Below are 19,037 nucleotides of genomic sequence, written 5' to 3' on the forward strand. Positions count from 1 at the left end.
CTTTGACCAAAACAGAGTTAGGTACAATGCAGCCAGCTCTGGTGAAAACACAGGGCTTAGGGACGTCTGCAGGCTGGGTTCCTCCTTCTGCACATAGCTGAGAATTAACTGCAGAGGAGGTCTTTTGATCTTTTAAAACCTGAGGCATCAGGTTGCCCAGGGTTAGCAGATCAACATCACCTGTTTGAACTTGCCTGGTATTTCAGTATCAGGCCTGTAAGAGACAATAGGACTGATTTTGTCAACTCTGGCTTTCCGTTTCCCTGCTCCAGGAGGTGAGCATGCCAGACTGAACGGGCTGGCAGCTTAGCTTTTAGTCTTTGAGTAGAATGCTGTCCCATCTGAAAACCATGGTCCTGCCACATGCTCTCACAGAAATTAACCGGACACAGCAAAGCAGGCAAGAGTTCGAGGCAGCTGAAAGGCACTTTTCCTGCTTGGCAGCGAAGCCAACACTCATCTATCCAGGCTTTCATCTTCCCACACAATAGTCAAGCCTCACCTTGCCCGAACACCTTCCTGTTTCTGAGAGGTAGTGGTTTGTTTTTCAGCCTTACTATTAGACCATGGACCTCCTAGAGGCAAGCACCAGTCTTAGCTACCACTGAAGCTCTTGCATGCTCACAGAAGGTGGCACCAGCAGTGTCAGATAGGCAGACAGGAATACCCAGAAACTGGACTCCCAAGCAAGCAGCTGGTAGGACAAGCTGATCCTAGGAGCCTTCTGATCTTAAACTTCTGAAAGCATTTTCGTTTGGTGGCCAGTGTAAGACACCTTCAAGACAGCTAAAGGGCATGGGGAAAGTGGTGGAAAGGGTTTCTTGTTAGGAGACACAGATGTTGGCCACCTGTGAGGCCCTAGCCTTGCCAACAGGATCTAACCGCCATCTGACCCATGGGAGAATGAACACCCAGGAAGGCACTGTAAGTGCAGCAGAGGAGCCAACAACCTTCAGCTTGATGAAAAAGAACAGGGAGGGGGTGGAGAAAGTCACTTCTACCAAATGGATTTAAAACTCTCCCTAAAAAGGAAGGAGTTCAAGGGGGGGGGGTGTTAGAGATGGAGCTTCATGATATCCAGCCCCTAGGAAGCTTGAGAAAGGAAGGGTTTAGGAGGCTGGGCAGAAGGTGTCGTCCAGGCAGCACACAGGAAGGAGGCCAGGCTCCCATCTGGAGAGCAGGGGGGTGGGGAGGGTGGAGCTGCAACAGATGGAAGGAAAGTTGCAGCTGGTGGCAATGCACTTTCATGTGTAAAGTTTGGTCCTCAGAGGATTGTGATCCAGCTCTGAAGGCAGCAGTGGGCAGGTGGCTCTGCTCCATGCTCCTCCTTTCCCCCCCACCCCCCATTACCACCCAGAGCACTTGACAGCTGCTCTGAGCCAGGACTCAGCCACCCTGCCTTCCGCCAGCATCCCTTTCAACAGGCAGAAGCTGGCATGGTGACACCTTGGCACGCTACAACGGCAGAGGACTGAGATGCTTCTGCCGAAGGGGGTAGGGGAATAGAAGGAATGAATCCAGGCTCCCCAGAGGGACCTGATGGACAGGAGGAGGGGGTGGGGGAGTCGGGGAAAACACGTTCATGATTCATGCACAGGTTCTGGGTTAAGTTCTGGCTGAGGGGTGGCAGTGAGGGACAAGACAAAAGCCAGCAGACTCTGAGGCCCTGGGCCCATTTCAACCTCAAGGTGTTCCTTGAGAACACACCTTTCCACTTTTTGGCAACTCACTTGACGCCGTGCTTTGCCGCCACCGTGCTTTGAAGTGATTTTACATCCTCTGGCTCTCAGGGCCAGCCACCTGTCTCAGCATATTTAGAGCTCGCCAGTGGGAACAGAGGCTGCTGGCTCAATCCTGCCAACTCCCAGAGCTCCCCCTGCTCACATACACTTCTGTGCACTTCATGGGGGAGCCTCACCACCCAGTCTCGCCCAGCCCAGCCCAGCAAGCAGCAGCAGGGTCTCACACTTCCAGCTCGCCTTCCTTCTCTTTATTTGTGCTGGTCTGTGCAAAACCAGAAATTAGCAACATGTCTTGTTAAACCCTAAGCGCTTTGTTTAGAATATTCCATCTTGCATCCTTTGATTTTCTTTTTTTTTTTTTTTTTGTATAAAAAGATTAGAACCCAGTCCCTTATCGTGACTGAGTCCATTTTTCCAAGATGTCACGGTTGGAGATAATAATTTAAGTGTTTCTGGAGTGGAGGAAGCCTCTCTCTTCCTAGTGGGAGGTCTTCTTTGTTCCTTTCCCAAACTTGGCATCAAGACCGAGACCTATGGAAAGGAGAAAAGCAGCTTAAGTTTCACAGGAGGCCATGAAGCCACCAATGACCTAAGAAGGCAGCCTAGCATCCCTAAGGTAGGCTTTAGATGCCACAAACTTTTTTGTTTTTATTTGTTTCAAGACAAGGTCTCGCTACATAGATAAAGCTTTCCTGGAACTCACTCTGTAAGTAGAGACCCGTCGGTCTCTCTGCTTCCCAAGCACTGGGATTAAAGGCGGGCATCATTTTGCCCAGCTTTAGGCACAACACACTTAGGATGACTAGTTGTGTATAGCTTCCTCAAAGACAAGAGAATGCCAACAAATGAAAAGTCACCAAGACACTGCTAACACACACACACACCAATACCAGAATCAAAATTCCCGAACTGTTTATAGCTTGTCTATAAACACAGACAGACAGACAGACAGACAGACAGACAGCTATTTCTTTCAGCTCTTATATAACATCACGGGTTAGCAGGGGAGTAAATAACAGACTTTGTCCCACTCGTGATCCTGAAAGCCCATGTCATTAAAGGACATCACTAAGATGGAATGCACAGGAGGAAGGCTGCATTACAAAGACTGTTTCCTTTACTCCTTTAGGAACATTTTCTCTAAAATAACAAGGTAAGTCTCTGCCACTTTTCCTCTGTGGCCCCTGTGGGCACTTGCTCTGGGTAGAACTCACCCATGAAAACCAGCACAGTGCCCACCCACTGCATGGAGCTGATGGGGTTGGCGAAGAGGATCACGGAAGCCAAGATAGTGAAGAACTTCCGTGTTGTGGTGATGATGGAGCAGGTCAGGGGACCAAAGTACACGACTGTCATGAAGATAAAGCTCTAGGAAGAGAAGACGTGTGAGACTGAGCACAGCCCTGAGGTCACCAGAGATACCAGGGCTAACTAGAATACCCTCTGCTCCCAGCCATTCTTTCTGAAGGACCCAGGAGGGAAGCCAACTTGCCTCCTCCAACAAACTCACCTGACCCAAGGCACTAGTCAGGCCGAAGAGCAGGATGTTATAGGTGATGGTCGGGTACCTCTCTGCGAAACTCAAGAACTCCCAGAGCTCCCCAGTAAACAGGATCCCTAAAAAGATCAAGCAGTGACCAGCATGTCTTATTCTCACCCATACACTGGATGCAGCCTGCTTAAATACCATGAGGGTGGCTGGGTGAGGAACCGTATGTGGAGTTTATTCTGGCCTGGTATGCATCTTTCTCAAACTCTTACCTAGTTACAGAAACCAACTTGATTTTCCAAGAAAGACTTCGAAGTTAATGGTTTTCTTCTGTCAAAGTGATTGATGTTGGGTATGTCTGGCTTGTGTCTATAATCTCAGAGTTTGGGATGCTGAGACTGGAAGGATTGGGAGTTCTAGGTTAGCCTCAACTAGAGTGAGAAAATGCCTCAGAAAACAAAAGTAAAAACCAAATCCAGCGGGTTAGAGAGATGGATCAGTGGTTAAGAGAATTGGCTGCTTTTCCAGAGGTCCTGAGTTCAAGTCCCAGCAACCACATGGTGGCTCATAACCAATGAGATGGGATCCAATGCCTTCTTCTGGTGTGTCTGAAGACAGTGTATATGAAAGAAATAAATCTTTAAAAACAAAAAACCCCAGCAATTTAAAAAGTGATCGAATGCAGATGTCCTTAGATGTTGCAGAAACAGTGACCATACATAAGCCTGCAGTGCAAGGAAGCTCCAGGAACTGGTCACCTCTAGCTGTCAATAGTCTTCTCCATTAACCTGTGTGCTACATGAAAAATACTTTCTCAGACTTGAGAAAGTTAGGAGTCACCGACTCCAAAGCAAAGACCTTCATCTGTGAACTCCACTCAGTGTAGTCAAAAGTCGGCAAGCACTATACTCATGTCTCATTTGCCTCATGAGAGACACTGTTCCTAGATATCTCTGTGTGGTTCACTGTGTATCTTCTCAACATCTGGAACATGTCTACCCTTACAGTGTTAGTAACAGGGGGAGGAGAGATATTGCCAGCACTGGTCTTTCCAGGAAGGTCTCTCAGGCATTGAACATAAGTAGGGCATGTTGGAATTAAGTCAGGCCCTTGGCCTGCATGAAGTTAACAACTGGAAGCCAAGCTAGGGGATAACTGGATGAGAGCAGTCTGCCCTCTGGTGATCTGTGCACAGAACAGCAGAATGGCTCCTTACCAGCACCCAGCAAGACCGTGGACCAAAGGTTGATGTTCAACATCATGTGGTTGGAACCTGTTTGGTAATGAGCCCGCATATGGTCCTGGGAAACACCTGTCAGTCCATCCAGGGTCAGAGATAAGAGCTGGGAAAGGAAAAAGAGCAGCCGGCAGTGAGCTGGCCAGCAGGGTGCCTCCCTAACCCAGGACACAAAAAGTTGCTACCGTAAGACAGAGTCCTCAGAACTATAACTGCCTATGGTGGGGGGGGGGGGGGGCACATCATCACCCTTTTTTTTTTTTTTTTTTTTTTTTGGTTTTTCGAGACAGGGTTTCTCTGTGTAGCTCTGGCTGGCCTCGAACTCAGAAATCCGCCTGCCTCTGCCTCCCAAGTGCTGGGATTAAAGACGTGCGCCACCACCGCCCAGCTAATGTCAGCCTTTTTCCTGGCAGGCACCAGACTGATCATAATGGGGCTGTAATCAGAGTAGAGCAGGAAGCCCACTGGTTCTCAATATCAAAGCCTACAAGCTGGTGCATAGGGACTGAGCCAGGGAGCTGGGCAAGGGCTGCTTCATCCTACAGGCTGGCTTTCTGGCTTGGTAAGAACTCTGTTCCAGCTTGGCAGTGGTGGCACATGCCTTTAATCCCAGCATTTGGGAGGCAGAGGCAGGTGGATTTCTGAGTTCGAGGCCAGCCTGGTCTACAGAGTGAGTTCCAGGACAGCCAGGGCTACACAGAGAAACCCTGTCTTGGGGAAAAAAAAAAAAAAAGGAGAGGCGGTGGGAAGAGGAAGAGAACTATGCTCCAGAGTCTAGGTTCTGTGATCAGATTGCCTGGCCTGGAACCCTGACTGCCACTTAAGTGTGTGACAGTGGCTTCTCCTCAGTTTCTTCTCTCAGTTTTCTTCACATCAATGACCATGTGAAGCACTTGGGACAGGGCTTAATACTAAACCATAACTCTCATTCATTCAAGTCTGGCTTCTGTGTTGCCTGGAAACCCAGGGATGCACACTCCATTCTTTCCTCCTCAGCTCTTGGGTGTCTCTGAGCTCACACGAGGATCTAGGCAGACTTCAGAGTGCTCTTCTACAGGAAAAGCTTCCTTAGCTATGGCTAAGTATTTCAGGCTTCTTGTTGTGGCCATAGCAGAGCCAGGGACCTTGCAGCAAAGATCAGCAACAGGAGTCAGGGGACAACACACCCTCCCTTGGCTTTCTGCCTGCCTTGTTGGGGCTGTCCTTGGTGGAATCTGCTAGAAAAGGCTGCCTTCACAATAGGGCTGCATACCAGAAGGAGCTCGCCAAAGCCGACAGTGTGCTCCTCTATCCCAACCACTTTCTTGGGCTTATACATGAAAAGAGCCACGCCAGCCACAATTAGCAATACACACAGGTACTTGGCCAGTGGGTACTTCTTCTTCAAGAGGGTCACTCCGAGGAGCATAACTACAGAAAAACAAACAAACAAAAGACAGTGAAATTCAAGTCCCACTGGTGTCAGTGATCCCAACACCCTCCTCCTGAGAGTCATGTCAAGACTGAGGGAGAAATGTCTGAAAAAGAAGCCCTACAGAGGGTGAGGTGGGAGGGGCGTCAGGCCGGCACCCAGATAAAGATGATTGAGCAACAGGGCTTGAGTAGTGCACAGGTGGGGAAAGGAGAGGACAAAAGTCAAAGGCCCAGGAGGGACCTGGGCAAGGGTAGAGAACAAGGAAGGGAAGACCAGACACTGAAAAGAGGCCACTTGCCCCAATGGGATCCCAGGTGTGTGGTGACAATGTAAACACGGGGACACTACAGTAACTGAGGACACAAAGTGGGCACAGTCAGCCTCTGGCTCCCACTTGGCCTTTGCACACCACAGGAGGCAACGGCGATAACAGGAAGGACACTAGAGAGACCTATGATGGGATGACGATGCCCAGAGCCACTCGGAGAGAGAGGAAGCCGGAATTCAGAGTCTCTGCTTACCTGGAATTGGCTTGCAGGATTTACCAAGGACCTGAAATAAAAGTGAGCAAATAACTTCTGAGCGTCTGTAGTGTGCCAGGAAGTATGTCAGGTGCTATATTAAGAGGTGCTAGCATTGGACCCGAACCCAACAGTTTGGCCTCAGGAGGCAGTCCTCTCCTGGCCAAACCCAAACCTGTACCCCAATTCTACGTGCTAAACTCTACACTTTCTCAAGCATACACTGCTTTGAATGTTTCTTCCTTCCTTCCTTTTTTTATTTTTTTATTTTGAACATAGTTTCAAGCTTTGTTTTGAACATAGTTTCAAGTAGCCCAGGGTGACTTTGAACCTGATACACTACTACTGAACATGATCTTGAGCCTCTGATTCTGATCCTCCAGCTTCTATCTCCCGGGTGCAAGGACTGCAGGCGTGTGACACCATGCCTGACTCATGCAGTGCTGGGGATGGAACCCAGGTCTTCACGCACGCTAAGCTACCATGTGAGCTAGATCCCTAGCCTTCTAGGATTGTTTCCTTTTATTTACGTCACAGACCTGAGGGGAAGATGAGGGAAGATCCCCTTAGTCCTGTCCACACAACTTCTGAGCCAACTCTCATCTCACCCTGAGGTTTCACCTGAGTTGGATAGTTGACAAACTGCAGTGCTGAGTTGCTGGAAACCATGGCACCCACATAGGAGACAGAGCAGGCAGCATAGAGCCAGGTCCTAGTGCGATCCACCCTGGCAGTGTCAAAAAACTGGATCACTGGGAGAAGACAAAAAATAAAACAAAAACAAACAAAACATACAAGAGAAACCGGGTGGGGCAAGGATGGACCACTAAGCAAAAAGTCGAAGCCATAGGAAGGGAACTGGCCTGTCAAGAAAGACCGATGTTTCTATCCTCTTAAGCTGGGAAATCTCTGAAAATTATTCATCTCCCCAGTTCCCCTTAAGCCTAACATAACCACATGCAGAGTGGAGGTAGGGAGTCATTGAGTTCAAGAAAGAATGGCTTAACTCTGCTGATAGGAACAAAGACATGTTTGAAGCTGACACACAAAGCAAAGTCAAAGGGATAAAGGGGAAAATGTTCTAAGTATTTTCAATGGGGATTTAGAATACTGAAGGCCCAGTCATTTCTAACTCAAAAGTTGGTATAATTTAAAGACCTAATATTTTAATCTCATTTCACAGCCATTGGTTTTACAGACTGCAGAGAAGCTGTTTAAATACTCAAGGGTATGGAGGTGGGGAAAACTTTGATTTTTAAAGATGAATCCACATCTATGCCCAGAATATGGGAGAAAGGAGAGAGCACCCAACAAATTACTATGAGGTACTCACAGATCTTGGCAAACATAGCATTGATCACACACTGGATGAAAACCAAAGTTAAGGCAAAGGTGAATGTCTCCTGTTTGGGTCCTTCTCCATACTTTCCTCTTGTTCTAAGATGAAACACATAAAAGACGAGGGGAGAAATTAGTTTGTGTCACTCGGTATCATCAAGTATGTTCAGTGCCACTGAAAGCTTTGGAAGTATCATGCTTTTGTGGTTGTAGTTAGAGTTAGTAAGGGTTACTGAACTTATTTACCCACAGGGACCGATTTGATTTAAGCCTAAAAACTAGATGCCAGCCTACTGATACCACAGCCTAAGGAAGAATATCCGTAAAGGACACAGGTAGGGGCAACAAGCAAAGTCAGACAGCGGAACAAAAGTATCCCCAGTAGAAAAATAAAGCAAGAAAAGCAAGACCGAGAGCACATGATTACCGGTCTGCAAACACCTCAGAGCTTTTTATTTTTATTTTTTTTTAAGGAAAAAAAAAAAAGATCTGGTTCAGGTCACGGAACGCTCTTGGAATCAACAAAAGTAAAAATATCTAAAGGAAGAAAAAAGAATCGCGTCCCAAAACTCGTGAGGCTGGCCCTGGAATTTTAGAATTACAAGGATGCTCAGCTAGCAATGCATAATAGCAGGGTGCAAAAAAAAAAAAAAGTCAGAGGGCCGAGCCGGAGAAGAGAAAAACCTGTACCAGACACAGGAAGCCTGAGGACTAGACTGTAAAATGGACGGTGGAGACTGGATCCCTGTCCTGGCTGGGGGCTGTTAGCAGTCCTGCCCCCTCAAAGGTCTGCTCACATCTTCTCCTGTAGGATCCCATAGTAGAAATAGCAGACAAAGACGCCCAAGAAGCAGAGCGGCAGGCGCAGCCGATCAGGCACCAGGGATCTGCTAGCGGCCATGAGACGCACGGACGAGTCGGCCGAAGATCCGTTCAGAGCAGGTAGCGGTACCGGCGGCGAAGGCGAAAGCTCCAGGCGGACATCGCCGGCCGGCGGCAGGGACCTCATAGGAGCTGCGTGCGACTGCCGGCTCGTAGGCCGGAGCAGCCACCTCCAGATATGCCCGCTCAGAGCTTCCGAGAGGGAAATGCCTCTCGCCCAGACAGGATCGTTTTAGGAAAGAAAGCAGGCTTTAAGACCTTGGCTCCATTCCTGGTGTCCAGGAAAGCCAGCCATATGAGGTTATTGTCTCATCATTTAGATTTTCCGATCAGGCAACGCCAAGGACACCTACAACACGGAGCTCGGCGGGGAGGCCTAGGAGATTATGCGTCGTATAGTGATGACGTACAAGTATGTGGATGTTATCAATTGGCTACGAAGAGCGAAAATAAGACAGATGGGCGGAGAAAGAGGCGGTGAGGCCAGGAGAGTGAATCAAAGTCTTTTTTTGCAGTTGGCTGTCAGGCATCGGCTGGGTCCTAACGCCAAGAACGCCTCATAGAGCCTTAGCGCCCTCTAGCCGCTGCCCAGCGTCAGCGACTCCAACCCTGTCTACCCTGCCTTTAAGACCTGGCTGAGACGTACCAGGTCCTTTGGGCACTTCAACTAAGTTTTCATGGCAGGGAGACACTAGGCAGGCTCCGTGATAGATCAGGCTCTTATCACTTAGGGGCAGCACAGTAGGTATTGCTAAAATTCCGAGCTACAGTTTTCTCACTCTGTAAACGAGGGGTAATTAGTAATAACCACCCCGTCACTCATTGAATGTTCTGAGGATTAAATGAGCTAAGGATTGCCAAAGTGTTTTATAAACTGTAAAGTGTGCTGTGCAAGTTTGAAGTATTATTAGTCATCACATTTTCTCAACTCTAATCGTATTTCCTCACCTCTTCGAGGTGAAAAATTCAAGTTTACTGAAATGCCTTTTTAAAACAACAACAAAAAAGACATGATCTCATGTAGCTCAGGCTGTCCTTGAATCTGCTATGTAGGAGAATAACGTTGAACTCACAATCCTTTTCTCTCCACCTTCCTTCTGAGTACTTAAGTAAATTTTCTCCAAGACCTTCCAACTCTCCAATGAAGTATCCCCCCACAACATACCCCTTCCTATTATTGGTCTCATCCATGGACTTATCCCTGATTCAACAGTTGGGTCTCCACCTGCTTTGCTAGAATTGCAAAAGCAAGACTAACATCAGATGACCAAGTCCCCTACCTAATAACAGTCCCAATTTTTAGGCAGTTGTGGGTCTTGGGGTTGCTTTTCTCTTCTAGCAGGCTTGCTCCTCTGGCATGGCCTCAGGCAAAGGAAGGAAAGGCAGGCAGCACCACACCCATCACTGGGGACCTGACTCACTAATGCTTTGGGGACAAGCCAGACATCTTTCAGGGCTAGGAGGACTAAGAGAAAATAGGGTCTGTCCCTTGTCTAGTGTCTCCTTTTTAAACTCTCTTACCCTTTGATTTACTCTACTCAATCAGCAGACACTTCCAGGGACCTAAACAGTAACTGAGTGAGTCTGGATTCCATTTCTGCCTTTTATTTACCAACTGGGACCTGAAACAGTTCACTTCACATGGGTTGAGTTTCCCGTGTGGTTTTTATTTTTATTTTTTCCAAGACAGGGTTTCACGGCTGTCCTGGAACTCTAGAGCAGAGATTCACCTGCCTCTGTCTCCTAAGTGCTGGAATTAAAGGTGTGTGTTGTTGCCACCACCACCTGGCTGAGTTTTCCTGCTGAGATCAATGGTGACAACCAGCAGGGGAGCTCGTTGGTTAGAAAGCACCAGCTGTGGAGCCATCAGGGTGCCAATCCTTACTCCCTGACTTGGTACAGTCTTTTGGACAAAGCTGTTTAATCTTTTGGACATTCCTTCACTCACAGAGTGGTTCTTCTCTCACCCAACAGTTGTCATATTTTCAATGACATTCTCTTAAATCCTTAAATTTGGTTTGCTGGTGATTACCAAACCAATGGATAGTACTTGGGATAGCTGGGGTGAGGGGGAGGTTCTGAGACAGATATGATTGTACCCTTAGGGTAAACTTTCCACCCAATAGAATGGAAATGTCTTTTGCTGAAATGCTTCATAAATTCCATGCACTAATGCACTAACAGAATGTTGGATGGCGATTCCCACAGAGCTCTTACATCTGAGAAGCTATGAAAGGACAAGGATGGTTTCTGTATCCCCTCCAGGACGGCACACTCTTGCCATGGGTACTCACTGAAACATAGATAGGCATGGTAGCTACAGCCTTAATGCTGTCCCAGCTGCAAGTCATTCCCTGGTCTCTCCTCCCTGCAAGTACAAGGAGTACCTGCAACGCCAGACTGTCTCCTTCAGTTGTATTCATGTTCTCTCTCAAGTCCACTGTCCCTCAGGAGCCTGTGGGCATCCTTATTAAGATGGGCCCCTTCCCTAGTGACTTCCATGTCCACTTGCAGGACACATCATGTTCTCCATTCCAAACAAGACTTCATGAGTCTACTGTTAGTGTGTCTTTGTGAAGAGTCTCTAGCAAGGCCCCATCCATATAGCAACTAGACCGTTGTATGTTAAACGGAGGTTCCTTCTCTTGAAGACAGGCTAAAGTGATGGATACAATACCTTCCATTCTACCTCACTCCTCCCATCCCAGGTATTCAGAAAACTCAAACTCCTGGAATACTTATTTATTTGGTCTATTAAAATCAAGATCTGCAAAAAACAAACAAACAAACAAAAAACCACAATAACCTCTAAACACAAGATAAGAAACCTTGAACATTAACATTCTTCAATTTCGTGTAAGCTCTGCAGTACAGAAAATATACAAACTTCAAATAGCTGCAAAAATAGTGTCTTTGGGAGAAAATAGAGTTTCTACATCGATACAAGAAAAATAGGCATTTTTCTAATTCAACCCAACCCTGGAATGGGTAGAGGGTATAGAGCTGCTATATGCCCCCTGGGGCAGGTGGAGGGTATGAGGCCACTACATGCCCCTGGAGGAATGCCAGACCCCTCTTCCCACTATTCATTTTGGGCTGGGATGCTGCTTAAGACAATCTTTAGTCAGGGTAAAATTGAGATGACAATGCCACTTGGGAAATCTCATGGTCCCCTGCCAACAGCTGACTGGTCAAGTGTTCTGGCCCTGAGAACCACTCTGGTCAGCTCCTCTAGGAGGGAGGCATCTGGTCTGCCTTTCTGTGTCTCTAGAAGTGGAGCTGTCAGGAAGCCTGTGGCATTTCCCCTCTCTCAGTCACAGCCAACTTGTTCCATGACAAGAGCCTCTTACAAGTCATTTGAACTCACATCCTAGACCAGAAGATTCAAGACCTTCTAGTGGGTGACGGAAGCTGCAGGTACACAAGTGTAAGTTGTGAGCTGCCTAGCTGCTAGTGGAGGAGCTAAGACTCCTCCCTTTTGGAGGGGCTGATGTCCACCAAAGGACCTGGGGCTTTGACACAATAAATGAAAGTGCTCAAAGGCCAAGAGGGAAGGGCTCCTCCATCCCCCAGCTTGGGAAGCTAATGAAGAGCTTGCCGCCAAGGCACTAGTCTCCGTGGTGAAGTGTGGTAGGGTCTGGGGGACTCAGACTACCAAGGAGCTCTGGAAGAGCACAGGCTCTTCTGATGGTGGGGAGCGCTGCCATGGCTCAGATGGCAGTGAGGAGGCCTTGGAAGCTTCTGGATCCTTCCGAGGTGGTGCCCTGGGGCTTGCAGGGGGAAGAGGAGAGCCAGGGCTGGAGGGGCAGTTGCGGAAGATGAAGCCCATACTGGGGAAGAGGGGCTTGATCAAGCTGACAGGGCAGAAGGCAGAGCCAGTTGGGTTGAAATGAACTTTGTTCTTGTCAGGACAGGAAGTCAAGAAGGCCAAGTCAGGACCTGGGGACCTGAGGGATGGGGAGAGACACAGACACGTAAGTACAAGAAAAATTGCCAGTGAAACAAGGGCGGATGCCTCAGCAGGGCATCTGGGGAGCCAGAAGGGCAACTGCCTCAGCAGGGTGCCTGGGAGCTGGGTCACTGCTCAGATAGGACAGTAACCTGGTCAAAACCTGGAAAGCTCTGCCACTTTTGAGGCCCCTCAGGTCTCATTGCTGCTGTGGTAGGTTTTGCCTGAAGCAGGTTCTCAGCCTTAGCCATATTGACATCTAAGGTTGAATGACTCTGTTTTGTGGGGATCATGGTAGAAAGCACTTCCCTACAAGTCACAGGACATTTAACAGCATCCCTGGACTGTACCAACTAGCTAGCAGCAGGATCATGCCCCTTCTCCCTCACTATGACAACTGAAAATGTCTCTTGGGCAAGGGGTGAATGTACAAGTGTTCTACTGGGTTCTACTCCCCAATATAGAAATATGTTCACATAAGGAGCTTCCCAGTAGGAAAGTTGCTGACATGAACAAAGCCCAGGAGTTCTTAGGAAATAACTGATCAACACCACCTTCTTTAAAGGTCTAAAGCAGAGTGGGAAGCTAGCAGAGATGACCGAGAGGCTATTCTAGCTTCATGAGTCTGTGACAGAATGAGGACCAGTCACAGCCTCACTTCCCCCTGCCTCTGTGGGCCGGGGGGGGGGGGAAGCTAGAGGAGTCCAGCCTGCATCAGCTGCAGTACAGAGCCTCTTTCCTCTACAGTGCCTCAGAGGACCAGGAGCCAGAAGAACACCAGGCAGCAGTGGGAACAGTAATGAAGACCTGCTGACAGTGGGTTTTTTTTTTTTCCAGAACGCCTACCCCCATGGGTTGTCCTCTCCCTCAGTTGAGATACAAATGGTGCCCTCAATCCCCAAAACCCAGACCTAGCCAAATCTTTACTTCCACACCATGACTAAACTTCCTGGCTGCTATCGAAACCACAACTTCCAGTGTGAATCTACCTAAACGAATATAAAGCTACAGGAGAAAAATAGAGCAAGCTCTCCCAGGCCTGCAAAAGGGACTGGGGTAGCCTCTGGAAAGGCCACAGCAAAACCACACAGACGGTAAAGAGATCAGTGCCTGGCTTCTGAACCATCCAATAAGATTTGAGAATATTCCAAAGTTCTTTCTTCCACAAATTAGAAATTTCTCTCTGGAAGTTTACAACACTGGAACTGAACAGCCAGGGAGTAAAGAAATACTGATATGTTCATTCTCTCTCACTCATTCATATTCATTGTCTGTCTATCTCTCTGTTTCTGTCTGTCTCTGCACTCCCCTTTCCCCCGTCCCCCTCTTACTTTCTGATTATGGTCTAGCAAGTCCTCACACTTTCCCCAGGGATGGTTAAAAAAAAAATAGAAGGAACAAAAGGCTTAGGTTTCAGATCTCTTTCCCTTCCAGCTCCCGCTGTGCCTGTGGCTGGCATGTGGGCAGAAAGCAGGTTTCTATGGAGATAATGATAAGCAAAGATTTAAGTGCTCAGAGTAGGTAATGTCAACAAGTTTGATCATGGAAAATCTGTGAGACCGATAGTCTGATGTTGACAACCTCTAGACACTGGAGACTGAAGAAGGACCTGTCAGGTGGGACAACATGCTCCCCTTCTGTATTGTCCCTCCCTCTCATACCTCATCCATGGGATGTACTCACGTGGCCTCCTCAAACACACGCACTCTCTCACAGCCTTCTGGGGGCTCCCGTTTGAAGACGTAGCTGTGATTGGGCCGAGGGGAAGCAGCAAAGGCAAGGACTGGAGATGGACTGCCATCTTCTAGGAAGGCTGGGCGGCCTGGAGAGGAGGCTACAGGGAAAGCAGGGCTGAGTTAGTGGAGACAAAGGAAAACCTCTACTCTCCTCAGCTCAAGCCTTCTGTACACAGGGGCCAGGCATCTGCTATTTGGGCTTGTGTGTTTCATGCTATACCATTGGAGACAGGGGTTGTAGCTTAGCTGTAGAGCACTTGTTAAGTAAGCAGTATGAGGTCATGGGTCCTACTCCTAACAGCACCACCAAAGGGGACAAAACTTGTTGAATTGATGGAGAAGATTTCTTTCAATCCTATATTCCCAGGAGCCAAGAGAATGCCTGGATCTCTGACATAAAGGGAATTCCTGCTGTCCTCTGCCTTCTCCCGGGGTCAATGACCTGCCCGAGGAGCACCATAGCCTCATCCATCTGTATTTTGGAAAGCTAGCCCCTTCTTCCAGAGGACTCCTGCGTTAACTCCAAGAAGTAACCTTACCTTGACTCTGCCCCACTCAGAGGATAACATTTTTCTCACTTTTCATCCTGTGACTGCACTTTGCCTAGGCTCTAAATATTGACTTCATCTGTATTTCTTTTAACAATTATTCCTTCTCATTTGTGCTCTGTTTATTTCCTGTGTATATTGTTAGACCACGCCCTTGAGTAGCCTAGCTTATAAGGTTACTGTGAATGAGTCAGGTGGTGTGGGCAACAATGCTTTCTAACATAGGGTGTTGGGATTCCTGCCTTATTCTAAGTGGAAAGCCAAAGTCTGCATGGGAGAAACTATGGATTTAGAATCAGAAATTTGTGGAACCAGTCTGGGTCAAACATGCAGGGCTCTGAATAAGAGACTACATTCTCTTATCTAATTTGTAACTGCCTTGAAGCTCTTGCTGGATATGAGTCAAAGCTTTCTACCTTAGCAGCCTGAACCTCAGCCAAATAACAGGGATGGGAAAGGCTGCTCTTTTGGGTAAGAGACTTTATAATATAAACTTGGAGTCAGAGTGCTGTAAGGACCGTTATTATCACAGGTATGGTGTGCAGAATGACAACTCACACAGATGCTGGCTGGTTCATAATGCTAGGCCTGGAATGCTTTACAGCAAAGGTCAGTGGAGGCCCTGCTGTAGCCCAGAGCCAGCTCTACTGCTCTGGCTCCATGACTTACCTTTGTTACTGTGGATGGATGCCAGCTCCTCGGTGGCACTCTGGTGCTCCTCACGGCTGGCCTGGCCAGGAGGCTGGGGGGATGCCAGTGGCATGGAGGGAGAGCTGGTCAGGTTGCCTGGCTCCAGGAGGAGGGGATGGTCACAACTGCTATTCTGTGGAGGAGCTGGGGCACGGTGCCCATCAGGGACCTCAAGTATCTAATGAGGAAGGAGAAGAGACTCAATCCAGGGCCTTCCCAGGCCTGTGACATTGCAGTGACCCTCAGGGGACTCCTTGCACCTTTTCTCTTAGCCTCGAGGATAGAAGAATGTCACTTCCTCAAGTCATTTATTCCCTGACCTACCTGCAGTCTAGGAGAAACTCTTTCTCCTCGAGACTTGTTAATCCCATGTACATTTGTGTGATGTGATCAGTGCCCCTCTGCGTACGAGGCTCTTGGACACAAAGGCGATTGATATACATGGTGACATAATAGGGACAAGGTACCAGAACACCGCACATGCTATATGTCACTTGCAGGACAAGCGTGCAGATGGTCATCATACATTAAATACCTTGTACCCTCCTTTTTAAACATTTGATGGTATTTGGACCCACAGTGAACTAGTTGTGTGCATGTGCTCAGGGGCATAAGGAATTGAACACATATTCTTTTAAAATCAGCCAAAAGCTGGGTGTAGTAGCACATGCCTTTAATCCCAGCACCCAGATAGATCTCTGTGAGTTCATCTCTGTGTTCTTGAACTCACATAGACCTTTCTGCCAAGATCAGACTGGTCTACATATGGAGTTCCAGGACAGCCAGCGCTACATAGTGAGACCCTGTCTCAAAATAAACAGACAAATAAAAACAAACAAAAGCTAGGCGGTAGGTAAATAACAAACCAAGGCTGTGCCCACCAGAATTATGTTCATACAGCTCAACTGCTGCTCCCTAACTGAACTGTATCTATCTAAAAATGGACCCCAGATGGCAAAGGAGGCAGCTGGTAATTCTGCCTGGGAGTAGGGTAGGAGGAAGGCTGCATAGGGCAACTGCGCATGAAGGGTGATGGGTGCCCGTCAGTAGTAGACAGAGAGGGAGGGAAGTAGTGACTGAAAGTAAGGTAGCATGAGCTGAGGCACATGTGGGTAAGGGTGGCAGTCAGCTGACGGTTTCCTTGTAGCAGGGGCCCTCTCTGTACTCATCTGTGATGGTTAATCTAACTTTATGGACATTAAAATTCCAGCAGAAACAATCTCTGAGCATGCTTGTGAAGTATTCACTGAATTGGGCTAACTGAAGTAGGAAGTGCCACCATAAATTGACATGGCACCATTCCCAGGCAGGGGTCCCAGACTGAATAAAAAGTAAAAACCCAACTGAGCCCAAGCACTCATTGCTTTCTGCTTCATGACCACAGATGCCATGCGTCCCATGGCCTCACCCTCATCACCATGACTGCCCACCATGACAGATCTCACCCTGGAACTCCAAGCCAGAATGTGCTTCCTTCCTTGAGTTGCTTTTGTTGGGTATTTGTCACAGCAAAGACAAAGAATTAACATGCCTGTCCCTACCACAGGCCTTCCCTAGTGACACCCACCTCCCCTGCTGCTCCTGTGCTTAAATGAACTCCAGCTGTGTACTGAAGGTGATGTTTACATGTTGTTGTTTCCAGACCTACAGCCCAAGAGTTCTTGAAGAGTGGCACTGCTGTCACCCTCACGCAGGAACAGCAGGCCAGGACCATCGGGGCAGCCATCACTCACCCTCAGCAGCTCCTCCTCACCCTGCTCCTTCACAAACACCTCTTCCAGTTCCTGGTTGAGCCCTTCTAGGCTTCTGTGCAGACAAGGGCTGAGTCGAAGGACAGGGGATCCTGGCGGGAGGCTGGGAAGGGATGCCTAAGGAGAGGCAAATGAAGCAATCAGATGATGTCCCCACTTGGCCCCAGACAGTTACCAGCTATGACTGGAGGGAATGATCATGTCCATATAGCTTTTTTCTTCACCTGTTTTCCAAATTGAAAAAAAAAAAAAGAGAGATGAACAGGAACAGGATATCACCAACTAGGGATTGCCAACAAGCCCACTCAGAGGGCATTTCTCCAGGAACTAGAGCTCTGAGACACCAGGAAGATGCTGCTAGTGTCACTGCCTTTATTGTGGCAGAGGAGAAAGACACTAAGGCCACTCAGTGGAGCCCAACTTTGGACTAAAACTTTTCCTGACCATCCATGTGGCTCAGTGCTGCACAGCTGGACAGAACCCTATACACTAAAGAAGCCTGCCATGAAGGAAGCCAGAGGGCGAGCTGGTGGTTGGGAGGACAGCATACCCTCACTGCTCCCAGTACAGCATGGTCCCCTTGGACAGGGGAGCTCCGCTCCTTCTCCTTCCCACCGCGGCTCAGCTTTGTCCTCTGCAGCTGTTGCTTCAACTTGGTGATCTAGCAGAAGAGATGGAGGGGAAAGGCAGTGAGGCAAAGCCAAAGGACACTGTTCCCCCCCTCGGTGAGGCCCCGCCCATGAGGACTCCTGAAAGGGACACAGACATGCTAATTCACCACAGCCAGAGGCTCAGCTCAGCCAGAGACCCTTCTGCTAGTCTGGATTTTTAAAGTGTTATGCATCTCCTATATCAGCAGTTCTCAACCTGTGGGTCACTCCCTCTTGGGGGTGACATATCAGACATTTACAGTATGACTCCTAACAGTAGCAAAATTACAGTTATGAAGTAGTGACAAAAATAGTTTTATGGTTGGGGTCACCACAACATGAGGAACTGTATCAAAGGGTCGTAGCATTAGAAAGGTTGAAAGCTGTTGCCCTGGATGAGTCAGACTCCAAACAGAAAACATACAACATCATGATTATGGGTTGTAAGGGACACCCTTCCACTAAGTGTATGAGGGAGGCATGGCAGCATACAGTTTAATACCAGCACTTGGGAGCCAGAGGCAATTTGTAAATTGCAGGCCAGCCTGTCATTTGAAGGTACTTGGGGGAAAAGGCAATGTCTCAAAGGGGGCAGGGGCAATGAGTAGCCTTTTCTTTTCTTTTTTTAAGATTTGTTTTCAGGAGGCTGGAGAGACGGCTTAGTGATTAAGAGCACTTGTAGTGGATCTGAGTTCAATTCCCAGCACCCACACATTGGCTTACAACCATCTGTAACTCAGATTTCAGGAAATCTGATGCTTTCTTCTGAATTCTGTGAGCACTAATCATGCATACAGTAATAGACATACATGTAGGCAAAACATTCATACATCTAAAATACATATTAAAAAAACTAAATTTTTTCAAAGGCTTATTTTTAATTGTGTGCGTGTGTGTGGGTCTGTGTGTGTGCAAATGTGTGTAGGTGAGCATAGAGACCAAGGCACCGAGTCCCTTAGGGCTGGAGTTACATATAGGTGGCTCTGAGCTGTCTGACATAGGTGCTGGGAATGCAACTCTAGTCCTTTCCAAGAATAATGAATGATCTTGACTGCTGAGCCATTGCTCTAACTGGCTGGTTTTTTCTTTT

General features: G+C 48.0%; 2 protein-coding genes across 4 annotated transcripts in view; both read right to left on the reverse strand.

Annotated features, from left to right (window-relative positions):
- Positions 1-1,975: 1,975 nt before the first annotated feature.
- On the reverse strand, positions 1,976-8,796 carry Slc35b1 (solute carrier family 35 member B1). Of its 2 annotated transcripts, none has more exons than XM_028755039.1 (9): positions 8,539-8,796; positions 7,737-7,840; positions 7,025-7,130; positions 6,404-6,434; positions 5,721-5,878; positions 4,448-4,574; positions 3,253-3,359; positions 2,957-3,110; positions 1,976-2,273 (listed from the first exon to the last, which is right to left on the reverse strand). In XM_028755039.1, the coding sequence occupies exons 3-9, from the start codon at positions 7,070-7,072 to the stop codon at positions 2,221-2,223; spliced, it is 678 nt and encodes a 225-aa protein (XP_028610872.1). In that variant the 5' UTR covers positions 7,073-7,130; positions 7,737-7,840; positions 8,539-8,796; the 3' UTR covers positions 1,976-2,220. The 2 variants fall into 2 exon arrangements, with proteins under 2 accessions (XP_028610872.1, XP_028610871.1); XM_028755038.1 differs by having other exon boundaries at positions 7,025-7,155; positions 8,539-8,790.
- A 2,554-nt stretch (positions 8,797-11,350) lies between these two features.
- Fam117a (family with sequence similarity 117 member A) overlaps positions 11,351-19,037 on the reverse strand; it is a 44,473-nt gene continuing 36,786 nt past the window's right edge. For both annotated transcript variants that reach the window (XM_028755007.1, XM_028755008.1), the window contains exons 4-8: positions 17,848-17,958; positions 17,280-17,414; positions 15,526-15,724; positions 14,256-14,406; positions 11,351-12,570 (exon numbers count right to left, since the gene is read on the reverse strand). In XM_028755007.1, the coding sequence (XP_028610840.1) occupies positions 12,270-12,570; positions 14,256-14,406; positions 15,526-15,724; positions 17,280-17,414; positions 17,848-17,958 (897 nt within the window). In that variant the 3' untranslated portion in view covers positions 11,351-12,269. The remainder of the gene's footprint in view (positions 12,571-14,255; positions 14,407-15,525; positions 15,725-17,279; positions 17,415-17,847; positions 17,959-19,037) is intronic.

Source organism: Grammomys surdaster, unplaced genomic scaffold, assembly GCF_004785775.1.
Source record: "Grammomys surdaster isolate TR1022 unplaced genomic scaffold, NIH_TR_1.0 126048, whole genome shotgun sequence".
In the NCBI taxonomy this organism is placed as follows: Eukaryota; Metazoa; Chordata; class Mammalia; order Rodentia; family Muridae; genus Grammomys; species Grammomys surdaster.

What these genes read in the sequence shown, in the direction of transcription:
- Slc35b1 (XM_028755038.1), bottom strand. Translation starts at nt 8,750, where the DNA reads ATGAGGTCCCTGCCGCCGGCCGGCGATGTCCGCCTGGAGCTTTCGCCT. An exon ending in TGCTATGTTTGCCAAGATCT is followed by an intron (nt 7,156 to 7,736) that starts GTGAGTACCTCA and finishes GTCTTCTCCCAG; the next exon opens with TGATCCAGTTTTTTGACACT. An exon ending in GCTTTGGCGAGCTCCTTCTG is followed by an intron (nt 4,575 to 5,720) that starts GTATGCAGCCCT and finishes TTCCTTTCCCAG; the next exon opens with CTCTTATCTCTGACCCTGGA.